The sequence below is a fragment of the Arvicanthis niloticus genome, chromosome 11, assembly GCF_011762505.2.
Source record: "Arvicanthis niloticus isolate mArvNil1 chromosome 11, mArvNil1.pat.X, whole genome shotgun sequence".
In the NCBI taxonomy this organism is placed as follows: domain Eukaryota; kingdom Metazoa; phylum Chordata; class Mammalia; order Rodentia; family Muridae; genus Arvicanthis; species Arvicanthis niloticus.
In genome coordinates, this window is record NC_047668.1 from 77,753,974 (window position 1) to 77,766,698 (window position 12,725).

A 12,725-nucleotide genomic window follows, 5' to 3' on the forward strand; every position below is an offset into this window, starting at 1 on the left:
ACATCCTGTGTCCTACTCCATCACTCTCTGCCTTTTGCCTTTGGCAACATAGTCTCTCACTGAACCTGCAGCTAGGCTGGAAGCCCGGCAAGCCCCAACAATCCTTCTCTCCCCATCCCTCACAGCCCTAGGGCTAAACGATGCTCACAGGAGCACACACAGATCTTTACATGGGTGCTAGGATTAAAACTCAGGCCCTCATGCTCGCACAGCAAAAGTGCTCACTGAGCCATCTCTCCCGTCCTCCTAGGACTGACCCACACAGCGCAATATCATAATTTTAAGCTTAGTAAGAAATTTGATGCTTGGTCATTCAAAATTAATTTGCAAATTTATTTCATTTCATAATTGCTGCCGTACTTCAGCTGTTTTTTAATGGAAGGGGTGGGGCAAAAATTATCTAGCTGAAGCCTCTTGCCTGTTGAGAATTAAGAACGCCAGCACTGGCACTGGAGAGAGATGGCGCAGAGCCTAAAGGTTGCCCTTCAGAGAACCCATGTTCCATTCCCAGCACCCACATGGTGGCTCACAACCACCTGTAATTCCAGTTCCAGGAGAGCCATTGCTCTCTTATGACCTCCACGGGTACCATACATATAATACACATGGTACACAGACATGCATGCAGGCAAAATACCCATGCACATGAAATAAAATAATAATTGTTTAAAATTCTAGAAAAATTAGCATTTCCTATGAAGGTTCCCAGCCCTGGAATAACAGTTCTTTTAAAGCAATGTACTTTTGTTAAAATAGCAACAACCCAGAGTTACAACCTGAATATGTATGACTTCAGATGGGACCTTACTCCTTTTCCAAGACATTTTCTGGAAACCTCAAACACGACTATTGACTCTGTTGACAGAGAGATCTCCCACCTTCTGCATCCCTGTTTTGGAATGTCGCTGTATCAACTGGAATCCTGTCAGGGACCCTTAGGAAGCACCTGTAACCTCATCTAAGTACTTAGCAATGCTTCAAAGATAAAAGCCTCAAACCCACCAAAACCTTGTGTGTGCCTGCTACAGAGAAGGCAAAGGGCGGCTCTTGGGAGACGCCCACCCCACACTGTCTCTCAGGCATCTTAATATCTATTAAGAAATGCTGCGACACAGGGCCAGGGTCTGTGGAATGGGCTTTGGGCACCACATCAGGCTCAGATGGTAGCCTGAAGCCCCTCAAACAGCCCAAGAAGTAGGCCAAGGTGGGAAAGAGAATGCTTTCAGGAGGAGAAAAAACAGGGGAACAGAAGGAAAGAGAAAGTACAGCAAAGGCAACATGGAAGGGCTCTGCCCTGGGAGACATTCTGAAGGCAGGCCATGCCTCAGCTACACCTGGGATAAGGGAGGTGACCTCCTCCGTTCCCTTTGCCCAGCTAGTACATCTTGTTACTTATTAGTGTCTTGGAGCCTACTGAACATTGTAATACATTTTGATAAAATAAATAAATTAATAAATAATAAATAAATGTCATAAAATCCAGTCTCAGAGTCTGACAGAACCTACTGTTTCATCTTTGTTCTGAGTTGTCACCTTGAATTAAACTCATTTGAAAGGTTATATATATATATATATATATATATATAGAGAGAGAGAGAGAGAGAGAGAGAGAGAGAGAGAGAGAGTTTTAATAAACCCAAGCTCTGCCTCCCTCAGAAATTCTTTCCTGCACTGAAGCCAAGGATCCCATTTTGCCTGAGCTGAGGTCCCTAACAGGTCGTCAGCCTGCAGTGGGTATTGCTGTGGACCTGTGTCTGTTCTGTCCCACTGACAGACATGTGCTTTTCACTGTGGCTGACAGGATTTTCATAAAAATTTTCCCAAACATACAAAGAATAATTTAATTATCACTGACAACGTAATCCAAATACTACTAATGTGTCCAACCTGTTGACTGTAGCGTTGGTGGTAACCCACGCGGCAGCTGGAGGGTGAAGAGCGGCGCCTGGACACTACTCCTGAAGAAGTCCTCTGTCGCCTTCGATTGTAAAACTTTGGTTTCCCAGAGCTGCAAGGGAAAAGAAAAAATCAAACTTTTATATTTTTATTTGTTTAAAAACAATTGCTAAGATTACACACTGGGGTTTTTTTTTTTTTTTTTTTTTTTTTTTTTTTGTTTTTGGTGTTGTTGTTGTTTTTTTTGTTTTTTTTTTTTTTTGTTTGTTTTTTTTTTTTTTTTTGTTTTTTTTCCTTAAGTGTCTATACTTTCAGTGGCTAACACAGTTGAAGGAGGGAAGTGTTTAACTTCTCGGGCTACAAAGATGAACCACGATGGTCCTGTGAGCACAAACCTTCTTCAGGTCTTTCAACACCTGCTCCTCGATGCCTTCCTCAGCAAACAGGTCCCGCACGCCCTCGATCACATCTTCAATTATAGATCGGTAGAGTTTGGGCTACATGAAAGCAGTTGGTAGAGGTTTTAATTCTCGGGTAGAATGCTTTTGCCTTAAAAGACATGTAGATGCACTTTCTAATCCTCAGTTTAAAGAAAAACTACAAGGTTATTAATACAAGGTTATTATGCACACCCTGCCCCCAGTGCAGTTGCTGCTCCTTATACATTCTATTAGCTGCCTGGAATCCCTCTGAGGCACCTACGCACAAGGCTGAACACAGGACTACAAGGAACCTGGGGTGGTCTTGAGATGTATGGGTATGCGTGTGCTTATACATCTTGGCTCTTGTGTATTTAACCTTCCTGTTTCTCTTTGAATGGAAAATTGAGAGCAGCTGGAAATAAGCCCCTGTTTTCATTCTACCATTTTCTCAAAGTAACCACTATTAGTGGAACTACCACGGATATAAGTAAGCCTCAGACCTTAAAAGCGGGACAATCAAAGCCTGCCCTGCTTCAAAAGTAGACTTGGAGAGAGGGCAGTTGAGAGCATGGCCAAGCAAAAGCACAGACACATCCCTGCTTCCAGATGAGTTTCCCGGTTTACTGCAAGTCATTAATAAGTGCATGAACAAGCCCAGGATGTTCAAAGGAAGCCATGAAACAAAACTAGCCAGAATCTACCCAGAGACCTATTATGCCTTTCTGGTGTGTGTGTGTGTGTCTGTGTGTGTGTGTGTGTGTGTGTGTGTGTGTGTGTGTGTGTGAGAGAGAGAGAGAGAGAGAGAGAGAGAGAGAGAGAGAGAGAGAGAGAGAGAGAGATCCCAGTAAAACAGGACTCCAGTTGCTTTTCCGATTGTTTAACCCAGCCCCATGAAAACCAAGGCTTTCTTGGACTGCTTTTTTCATGCTTGCCACAAAAATACCCTCACTCCAGGAACAGCGCATTTTAAACTAATCCTCCTAGAGATCCAGGGTGAGCCTGTGAATAGGCCAATCAGTAACATTTACACGCCGTTCACCCATTAGGACTAAGTGCCCCTAGATGAGCTGCTCTTCTCAAACAGTCTACCCTGAGAAAGGCTTCCGAAGATGATCACACTTAAGAGCTGCAGGGGAAAACCCCTAGGGATAAAAACATCCTTTAAGATCGGCCCTTGGAATATAACAGTAGCAGTCCAAAAGAAGCCAATAAAATACAATTTTTCAAAAGCAAAATAAGTATTGAACATAGTCTCTCTTGTGGAACTGCTATTAAACTTTATATTGCATTCTCTATGATATCTTTATTAAAACTATATTCTGAACCTCCATCTTACCTGTATCTCAAAAAAAAAAAAAAAAAATCATCTCGTTGGCAATAACAATCAGGAAACTGTTTTTGTGGAAAGGTTATATTCAGGCATCCATACTTTACAATTCTTAAAACATAAAATGAGCACGCATGAGTATGTCTCTAAAAATGGAACCTTTTATGCTGCATAGATACACACGAATTTTTACAGACACAAAACCTATCTTGGCTGCCCATTGTCTTTCTGGAAAGGTTTGATACTGGTTTTGCCTTCAACTCGGGATTTTTAATTTGATGGATCTAACAAGTGCCACTTTGCCTGTAAATTCTCACTGTGAGGTTTAGCTGCCCTTATTGGCAGTGTTAGTGGGTTTTCTATTTAAGCATTAAGATGTTAAAGGACAAGGAAAGGCAAGACCATGAGGCAACAATCCAAACCATATCACTTCTCATACAGGTTAGGAGGTAATACAGCATGACCCAGCTATGTCCCAATAAAGAAGGATTAGAACTGGAGGCTGCTCTTCAGAAGACTGAAGTGGGAGGATCCTGAGTCTGAAGCCAGGTTAGGGTTACTTTAAGGGAGGAGGAGGAAGAGGAGGAGGAGGAGGAGGAGGAGGAGGAGGAGGAGGAGGAGGAGGAGGAGGAGGAGGAGGAGGAGGAAAACAAACCCTAGGAATTTCCTAAACACGGAGGAAATTATCCTGATTGAGGGTACCCTGCCTCTACACGATTTCTAGGTGTCCTAACCTAGGTGAACTCAGCTGGAGTGGGACGCACACGTTTTCAAATGGGATCAGAGCCCCACGTGGCTGTCTTCTGTTTCCTGTAACCCATGGTGAAAAAGTGGTGCCTATCAAGGTCTGCAACTCGTCAGTCATGGAGGGTGTCAGCAAAGCCTACCCGCCTCCTTACCACCAGGTTGACGAGGGCCATTCCTGCAGCTCTGTGCCCAACCGTTTGCGCCTGCGTGGCAGAGAGCCACTAGGCTCGCTTTTGAACCGTGAGTGCTCGTTGCTGCGCAACCGCGAGGCCGCTGGGGGCGGAGCTGAGTAGGGCGGGACAAAAAAGAAGGTTAGTGGTTGGAGGGATGAAGTTTGGGCGTGGCTTGGGTGTGGTAAGGCTTCTAACCAGCTTTAGCAGATTAATGGGGTTGTGCAGCTTCAGATGGATGGGGAACTTCATCTTTGAAGGGTGTAGGTAAAAGAAGGAAGGCAGATGAGTTATTCCTGCTTTTATCATGCCTCGCTAAGCACCCCTCACAGCTCCACTCCATGCTGCCATATAAAAGTGTGACAAGAGCCAAATTTTTCTGTAACTAATGGTTGAAGTGTGAGCAAAAGCAGCAGCAACTTCACCTGGGAAAGTGTTAAAAGTACAAATGAAAGCCATAAAGACGCTTGCTGCCAAATCTGACCCATGTGCTAGAGAGTGCGGCTCTAGAAGCTTGTCCTCTGATCTTCATAGGAACACCTTTGCGAATGTGCACAATCATGCATCAATGTGTGTAAAAGATTAATACAAACAACTAAGAATTCATAACCGTAAACATCTCTGCCGAGTCAGGGACTGACAACTAACGGCACAGCACAAGGTGACTTCAAAATGATCTCCAGATAGTTCTGATGGGCATTAAAATGACATTCACTGTCCTAAGACTCAATCGTGGGGCCACATTAAAATTACCTGAAGTTTTGTTTTGTTTTGTTTTTTTTTCCTCTTTAAAGGTTTGGTGCCTGAGTCTCCACCAGAGCATATGATATTCTCTCTCTCTCTCTCTCTCTCTCTCTCTCTCTCTCTCTCTCTCTCTCTCTCTCTCTCTCCTCTCTCTTTCCCTTGCTCCCTCCCTCCTTCCCTCCTCTCTTGGGCTTGGAGGGACTTAACCAGCTAAAGCTGAAGACAGATTTAAGTACACACGACCCCACTAGTTCAAAGGGGAAAGAGCCATCCAACTTCCACCACTCTGTCTTCAAATAGCCTTTCTAATCTGAAGATAGATCTTGGCCTAACAGATGGTTATGTGATGATTTAAAATCCCATTAGGGTTTAGAGCTGACTGCTTGCTTATTTGTGTAAGTGCAATAGAGCGGTGTGTGATTGCCCACTCTGAATTGGCTCGCCTGGACCAGGTGTGAGCTTCTGGCGGCTGATTCATTTGGTGTCATTTAGAAGACTTTTCCTAAATTGAAAACTACTGGGAATTTCTTTAACAAAAATCCATTAAGTATGTGTGGTGATTTTTAATGGTTACGTCTCTCTACATGACAATTTACTACCTCGAATATTCAAAGTGACTTACCTTTCACCCAAAATAGAAAAGCTAAAAGCAAGCATTGATTCCTTCTGATATTATAAAATCCAATTAAATCATTCAAGCTGGGAAATAAGAAAGCTGAAAAGACTCTTGTTTTCCATCTTTCTCCTTGCAAAGTTTTAAAATTGTAATCCTAAATGCACAGAATGGTAACAATCTAACATTCAGTGACAGCATACCGTTCCTTGTGCTTCATTATACATTATACCTTTCTCAAAGCTATAGAGTAGGCCATGTGTATTTTTAAATTTAAATTTGGACCTTGGTACCCATAAAAAGTGTGACTAACAATTGAATTGTTACTGCCTAGAGCACAAGATATACTTTTTATAGAAAAGCTGTACAACACTGGTTGAGGAGTCTCAGTGACTTTCTGGTTGCCCTCTTGGATATCTGAATGGTCACTGGTAGATGCTGCTTTGCTTTCTTCCCAATAATCGGCAGTGGCCATTAAAGTTTGTTTGAATCCAAGGTTTAAGTTGTTAGATATGAAATTTCTCAAAGGTACAGGTATTAAGGCCTGATACCCAGGGCAGCAGTGTGCACAGGTATGGCTTTCAGCAGATGATTGGATCATTAGGTTTGTTTTGTTTTGTTTTGTTTTTTTGTCATCATTCAAACCAAAATATGAAGCAGAACAAGTGATATTGAAGAAGACTTATTTAATTTGCAGGTTCAACCATTCAGTCCACCAGGGCAAAATGGTTCTGGTTGTTTCTGGAGTCCCTAACAAGGTAGGCTCTGCCACCCCCTCTCAGTGAACAGAGAAATGGGTGACAGGTACAGAAAGCAGACTTGTTCAATGTGATCACAGTGAGCTGAGGACCACAGAAGCAATGCCAACTCCCATGTCCACCTTACCTGTCTCAATGTAAGTTGATTTCAAACAGAACAAGAGCCATCTGTTATTAAGCAGCCCTGGCCAACTGCCAGTCCCACCCATGACTGACCAACCTATAGTCCCACTTATGCCTGACCAATCTTTGTCCCAGCTCCAGTCTCCCCTACTGGATCTGACCAACTGTCAGCACCATGTAAAATCTTTTTTCCAGAGATAAGTTCCCTTCTGGCACCAAAGTCCCAACCTTTCCCTTCCCAGATGTGAGCCTCCTGGGGAAGTTGTAACTAGGATCCATTGTCTCAACAATCTGATCTCTGAAGAGAAGGGCATACTCTCTTTAGATGATGTTAGCATACCAAACAGCAGAGAAACAGGGGCTATCCCCTTCCTATTGCTTTCCCCTTTATCTTCTGTCCTGGCTCGACTCCCCGGCATGGCATTGGCTTAACTATGTTCAGAATGGCTCTTCTGCCTCAGTGAATCCTCTCTAAGCATCTTCAGAAAGACATATCAAAGGTACACTTCATACATCTTCTAGGCTGAATGGAAAACTGAAATTAAAAAAGGAAGGACATAACTGCTCCTAAGTACTGTGGAGAAGAAGGTTTATTGTACATAAAAGGAAGAGCATAGCCAGAGGCAGGGGCATCTGGGAGAGTCCAGAGTGGGCAGGACCCTGAACCAGACCATGTGAGGAGAGGGGAAGGGGGAGCCAAGAGAGTAAACACTAGACAAAAAAGGCCAGATAACCAGAATAGCTGGATTATATAGGGAAGGGCAGCCCAGACTTTGGGCTGAAGAACTTTAGGACGACTGAAGGGTATGACAGTTAGAAGCCTGTAACAGGTAGAACTGAGGGATGCTGGGAGAACCTGATAGTCAGTGTTTGGTCTGACATATTAAACAGGCACCTCCATTAGCCATCTGAGACCAAACATGGGTAATTCAGAATGCAGTCAAGTTGACTGGCTATTAGCCAGCACATGGAGTTCTAACTCGCCACTGGATTGTTCTGTTGGTTAATGAGTTGATTACTGGACTGTGACACCTAGCTGGATGAAGTAACCCACAAAGAAAGCATGTGGTTCCTGGCCCCTTTCCCCTTTGGTGTTCTTTCTTTGTTTTCTACCTACCATACAATACACAGCTTTGCTCCATCACATTCAGCTCACCAGACAGTTCTCCCTTGCCACAGGCCCACAGTAATGGGATCAAAGACCCTGAACTAAAACCCATGGAACACGAACCAAAATAAGCCATCCCTCCAGCAGTCCCCATATGTCATGTCCCATGTCTCCTCACCCCAACCCCCATCCTCCACCCTCCACCCCGCCACCCTGCTACTCACAAGCTGGTGTCGTCCTTCCCACATTGTACCACAGCATCTCTATGTTATATGTGAATAGAGCAGATGTAATGGCTTCTCACTTCCAAGACTGTTGGAAATGGTGGCAAGACATCTTCTCAGCTGACAGTCATTTAGAAGAAGCCAGCTGTTTCACGAAAACCAACCATTAAAAGCAGAAGGTGTCGAGAGGCTGGAGAAAGAAGCAAACACACAGAGAATCCCACAGAGTGCAATGATGAAGAATGGATGGACAGAATCAAGTTCTAGGTGGCACCCAGACAGAAGGATCCTCACAGCACAAGGCAATCAATGACACAGAAGCTGTGGCGACTGCAGAAGCCCTCGCCCACAATAAAATCAGCAGAACTGTAGGGCTAGATCTATGGTGACGAAAACAAGCTGTTAACATTCACTTAACAAAGGAGGAAGAATCTAGATGTCACTCTCCTGAAGCCGCTGCTTGCCTTGGGCATTACTAGAGTGCAGTAGTAAACGGTTGGCTGGGGGTTCGGTCTTCTTCGGTGGTGCTGTGTTTTGTGAGTTGTCATGCTTAGAATGAAACTATGTCCTTTTCTTCTCTTCTCTCTTTTTCTTTCAGGTCCTAAGTGTGCTTTTTCTAGTGCTGTGGGCTTCCTTCCTCTTTCTCTAATGTTCCCACTCCCACCATGAGCCTCAGTACCACCATGTGACTGACCTCCATGCTGAACTCAAATGCTCTGGCTTTTCCCCTTATCGTCTTTATTCTCCTCCCCTGGGCAGCTCCTGAGATCTAAGCTTACCTGCTATGAGGTTTTTCTTTCTTTTTTTTTTATTTATCTTTGGATTTAATTTTATGTGTACGAGTAAATTGCCTGCACACCAAGTCCATGAGTGGCCCCTGCCGGTGTCGGAGAAGGACGGCTGGCCATCAGATCTCTTGACTGCAGTTGCAGACAACTGCGAACCTCCATGTGGGCCCTGGGAATGACACCCTGATCCTTTGCAAGAGCAGTCAGTGCTCTTAATTGCTGAGCCAGGTCTAGCCCTAGGTTTTTCTTTTAAATGCTAATAAAAATTCCCTAGAGTCTTAAGTTATTTTCATAATGCTATTAGGAGCCACAAGAGGGAACCCGTTTCCCCAGTTCCATCTGTTGGCTCAAATGAGACTCACCCAAATTTCCATTAAGAAAACCAGTTAAAAGCAGCCTGACATAAAACAGTCATGGCTGCTGGTCTTAAAGATTTTGTTTATCCTGTAGGCCTCTGATCACCAGGGTTACCTGGCAGGCAAATGACAGTCACAAACAGAGATGTGTTCAATCAGGTCAAGCTGAATTCCACAATGGCATGCCACGAGGACACTCATGTCACCTATGGAGAGGTCCATGTGGCGAGAAGCTCAGGCTCTGAGTATCCACAGCTGGTATAAACAAGTGGGCTTGGATTTGGACTCTCCCGAGATGATCTACCATATGATCTTGGCCATAAGGATAGCATGAGTGCCTCCTCATGAGGAGCCCCTCTAAGGACCTTCTGGATCTCTAATCCTCAGAAACTGTAGGACACGGCATTTATGTTTTCCACATTAAGTTTTTTAAGTGCCGGAGTCATGGAACAAGAGAAGAGTAGTGCAGAGCCTTTGCCAGATTGCACTGTGCTGATGGGAGGTGTCTCCCCCTCTGTGTTTAAAGCTTCATTGGTCACAAGAGCACTTTAAGAAAATGTAATACAAAATGATCTGTAGAGACCAGTGCTTGATGGCTTTGGCCCAGGATTATCATGAAACGAGCAGACTGTTGTAGTCATGTGCTAGCCAGCCAGCTCTTGTCAGTTTTTCCAAATGTGCTGCATATACCAAGCACTTGGAATAGTCAGACTGGAATCTGAAGGTCCCAGAGCCTTGGCAAAGCAATCTTGCAGGGACAGCAGTTTGTGTGCATAAATGGAGAACACCAAGAGAATTCTGAACCCTGACCCTTCTTTGGGTTCTTAGTTCTTTGAAATTAAACCTGTACAAAAACAGAAAGTTCTCCTCAGCCACCCAGCCAAGATGAAGGGTCTGGCTTTTATTTCCTCCTGCTTCATTTAGAACCATAATGTGTTTTTCTCTATCATTGGCAATCAACACTAGCACCTAGACCTCCCAAGAAAATCTTAATAATCAGATTAATTTCTTTGTAGTCTGTATTCTCATTAGTTTTGCCTGGAGGGTCTATGATACTGTTTCAAAAGGTAAAGAGAGCATTTCAATTTGTTTATTGTGTAAAAAGAATGTATCACTGAGGCTCTCTCCTTAAATAAGAATGTTAAAATGTATATATTTTAGAGACAACCCATTTCTTTTACATATTATAATTTACAGTCAAATGTGGTTTCTTTTTCAGTAACGGCACAGGTTCTAATAATACATTTATCTGTAATGAAAAGTGTGACTTAGTCTTTGGGCATATGGCTTAAGGCAGCAAATACTCAAAATTAGCTTCTGAACACTTTGTCACAAATGCATTAAATCCAGCGGTACTGTTTCCCTGCCTCTACTTAACCTTCACATTTTATAGGAAATGAAAATCCAGGTAATCTGGATTTTCAACGCACGAGAGAGAGAGAGAGAGAGAGAGAGAGAGAGAGAGAGAGAGAGAGACTGCCCCCTGTAATTCTGAAATGCTTCCAGTGTTGGTGGTGCTGATTTATTCCAAGTCTGCATTTCTGTAACGTCTTCCATTTTCTAATACAATTTCAAATCAAGTTACATCATTTGAACATCAGATACTGTTCCACAGTAATGAATCCCTTCCCACGCCCCAACATGAATTCAGTTAAAGTGACCAAAGAAGACAGCGTGATGGCCAGCTGAAGTCCCCCTTATCACACAGCAGAAGCCAGGTAGTGAGCTCCTTAATACTCAAGAGAGGTAGCCTGCTGTACATCTGTAAGTTTACTGATAACTCAGAGAGCATTCAAGACAGGCCTCACACTCAGTTTTCCCTGTCACTACTTACCCAGTGCTCTCACCACCATCCTGGTCAGAATGTTGTAATTTCCTACTTAACAAATGCTCCATTTCCATCTCTTTGTCATAATGTGTATAATTATATGTGAACATGAAATATTAGCAAGGAGAATGTTCACAGTCTCCGTTAATTCTCCAACGCAAATGTGCATTGGAGAAGGGCCCAGCCAATGACCTCAGGTGACGGCTCTGTCTGAGCCACCAGCATAAATGTGCATTAGAGAAGGGCCCAGCCAATGACCTCAGGTGACGGCTCTATCTGAGCCACCCAGCTTTGTCCTCATAGCAAGTACACTCTCCCTCTTCATTAATTTGTCTCATTTTATGAGATGTAAAAACAACCTAAATAATCTACTCAGTTAACTTAGGTGCTTCAAATATCCACCGAGGCACAGACACCACACAGTGGACATACTTCTTCCTGTTCCAGTAAGAGCAGATAAATATTCTGCATATTAAATATCGAACACACAGAAGAAAGCACTAAAACTTAAAAAAAAAAAAAAAGTCATGAGGGACCTTACAACCCCAAGCATAAGTTCCCTGGTCTTCTCTTTGTCACAAATGTCCTGGGTCAGCAGATATAGGGAAGCTGCTAATCTGGAAATTATGCCACAAACAAGGGGGAAAAGTCCAGTCTCTTATGCCAGAGGACTAAGAAAGAGACACTGGGACAGAAAAGTGAACAGGGTGTGGCTGTGCACACCTGCAATCCCAGGAATAGATTCTGGAACAAGAAGAGCATCAGGAGTACCAGGTCAGCTTGCCCTACAGCACTGACTTCCAGGACAGCAAGAGCTACAGAGCCTTGTCTCAAAATAAACCCAAAACATAAATTTTTTTTTTAAAAAAGAGTAGGGGTGGGAGTGGAACACATGTGGTTGGTTGCTCATGCCTTTAGCTCCAGCACTCAGAATGCAGGGAGGCAGGTGGCTCTTTGTGAGTTTGAGGCCAGCCTGGTCTATGTAGAAAGTTTCAGGACAGCCTGAACTAATAGTGATACCTGGCTCAAAAACAAAACAACAGGGAAAAGCAAAAAAGAATAACCACGCCCCTGTCTGCAGGTGCCACAGAGCAGCACCACTCCCGCCACCCCTGCTGGCTGAGGCCTTCTTTGGGCTTTGCAGCCTGGCTGCATAAGGGATTTCTAACAAATCGCCTGTCTGCTTGTGTGCATTCACTCAGGGCGAAGTAGAGAATCTTTCCCCAGATGTTTCTCATTTGAGGTTATGGGTTTTTCTTTGGGTGAAGGAAATAAATCGACTAGTAATGCTTTGAGACCAAGAAATGCTGCCGTGCTAAGCACGCAGAGCTGCACAGTACTTCTGGGGTGTTTTCAAAAAGAAACCAATGAGTGACACTTTTCAGGTGGTCTGTATGAAATAAGATGACATAGTTCACGGTACACCGTATGTACTTCCTCTCAACCTTTGGCAACCTTCAAAAACAAGATTAAATCAAATTTCAAACAAGCATTTTTACCTTTCCCCTACTCTGTGTGCATGTTTAATTCTAAAACTATGTGGTAACTATAACTGACTGATTTTAAATCATTTGAGGACTGAGGCTGTGTATCATTCAACCTCACACACCCCATGCACCCC

At 43.6% G+C, this 12,725-nt stretch overlaps 1 protein-coding gene across 2 annotated transcripts in view; it reads right to left on the reverse strand.

Annotated features, from left to right (window-relative positions):
* Positions 1-4,666, reverse strand: part of Gtf2a1l (general transcription factor IIA subunit 1 like) — a 47,278-nt gene extending 42,612 nt beyond the window's left edge. For both annotated transcript variants that reach the window (XM_076942463.1, XM_076942462.1), the window contains exons 1-3: positions 4,545-4,666; positions 2,292-2,393; positions 1,888-2,008 (exon numbers count right to left, since the gene is read on the reverse strand). In XM_076942463.1, the coding sequence (XP_076798578.1) occupies positions 1,888-2,008; positions 2,292-2,393; positions 4,545-4,565 (244 nt within the window). In that variant the 5' untranslated portion in view covers positions 4,566-4,666. The remainder of the gene's footprint in view (positions 1-1,887; positions 2,009-2,291; positions 2,394-4,544) is intronic.
* Between the last annotated feature and the right edge of the window lie 8,059 nt (positions 4,667-12,725).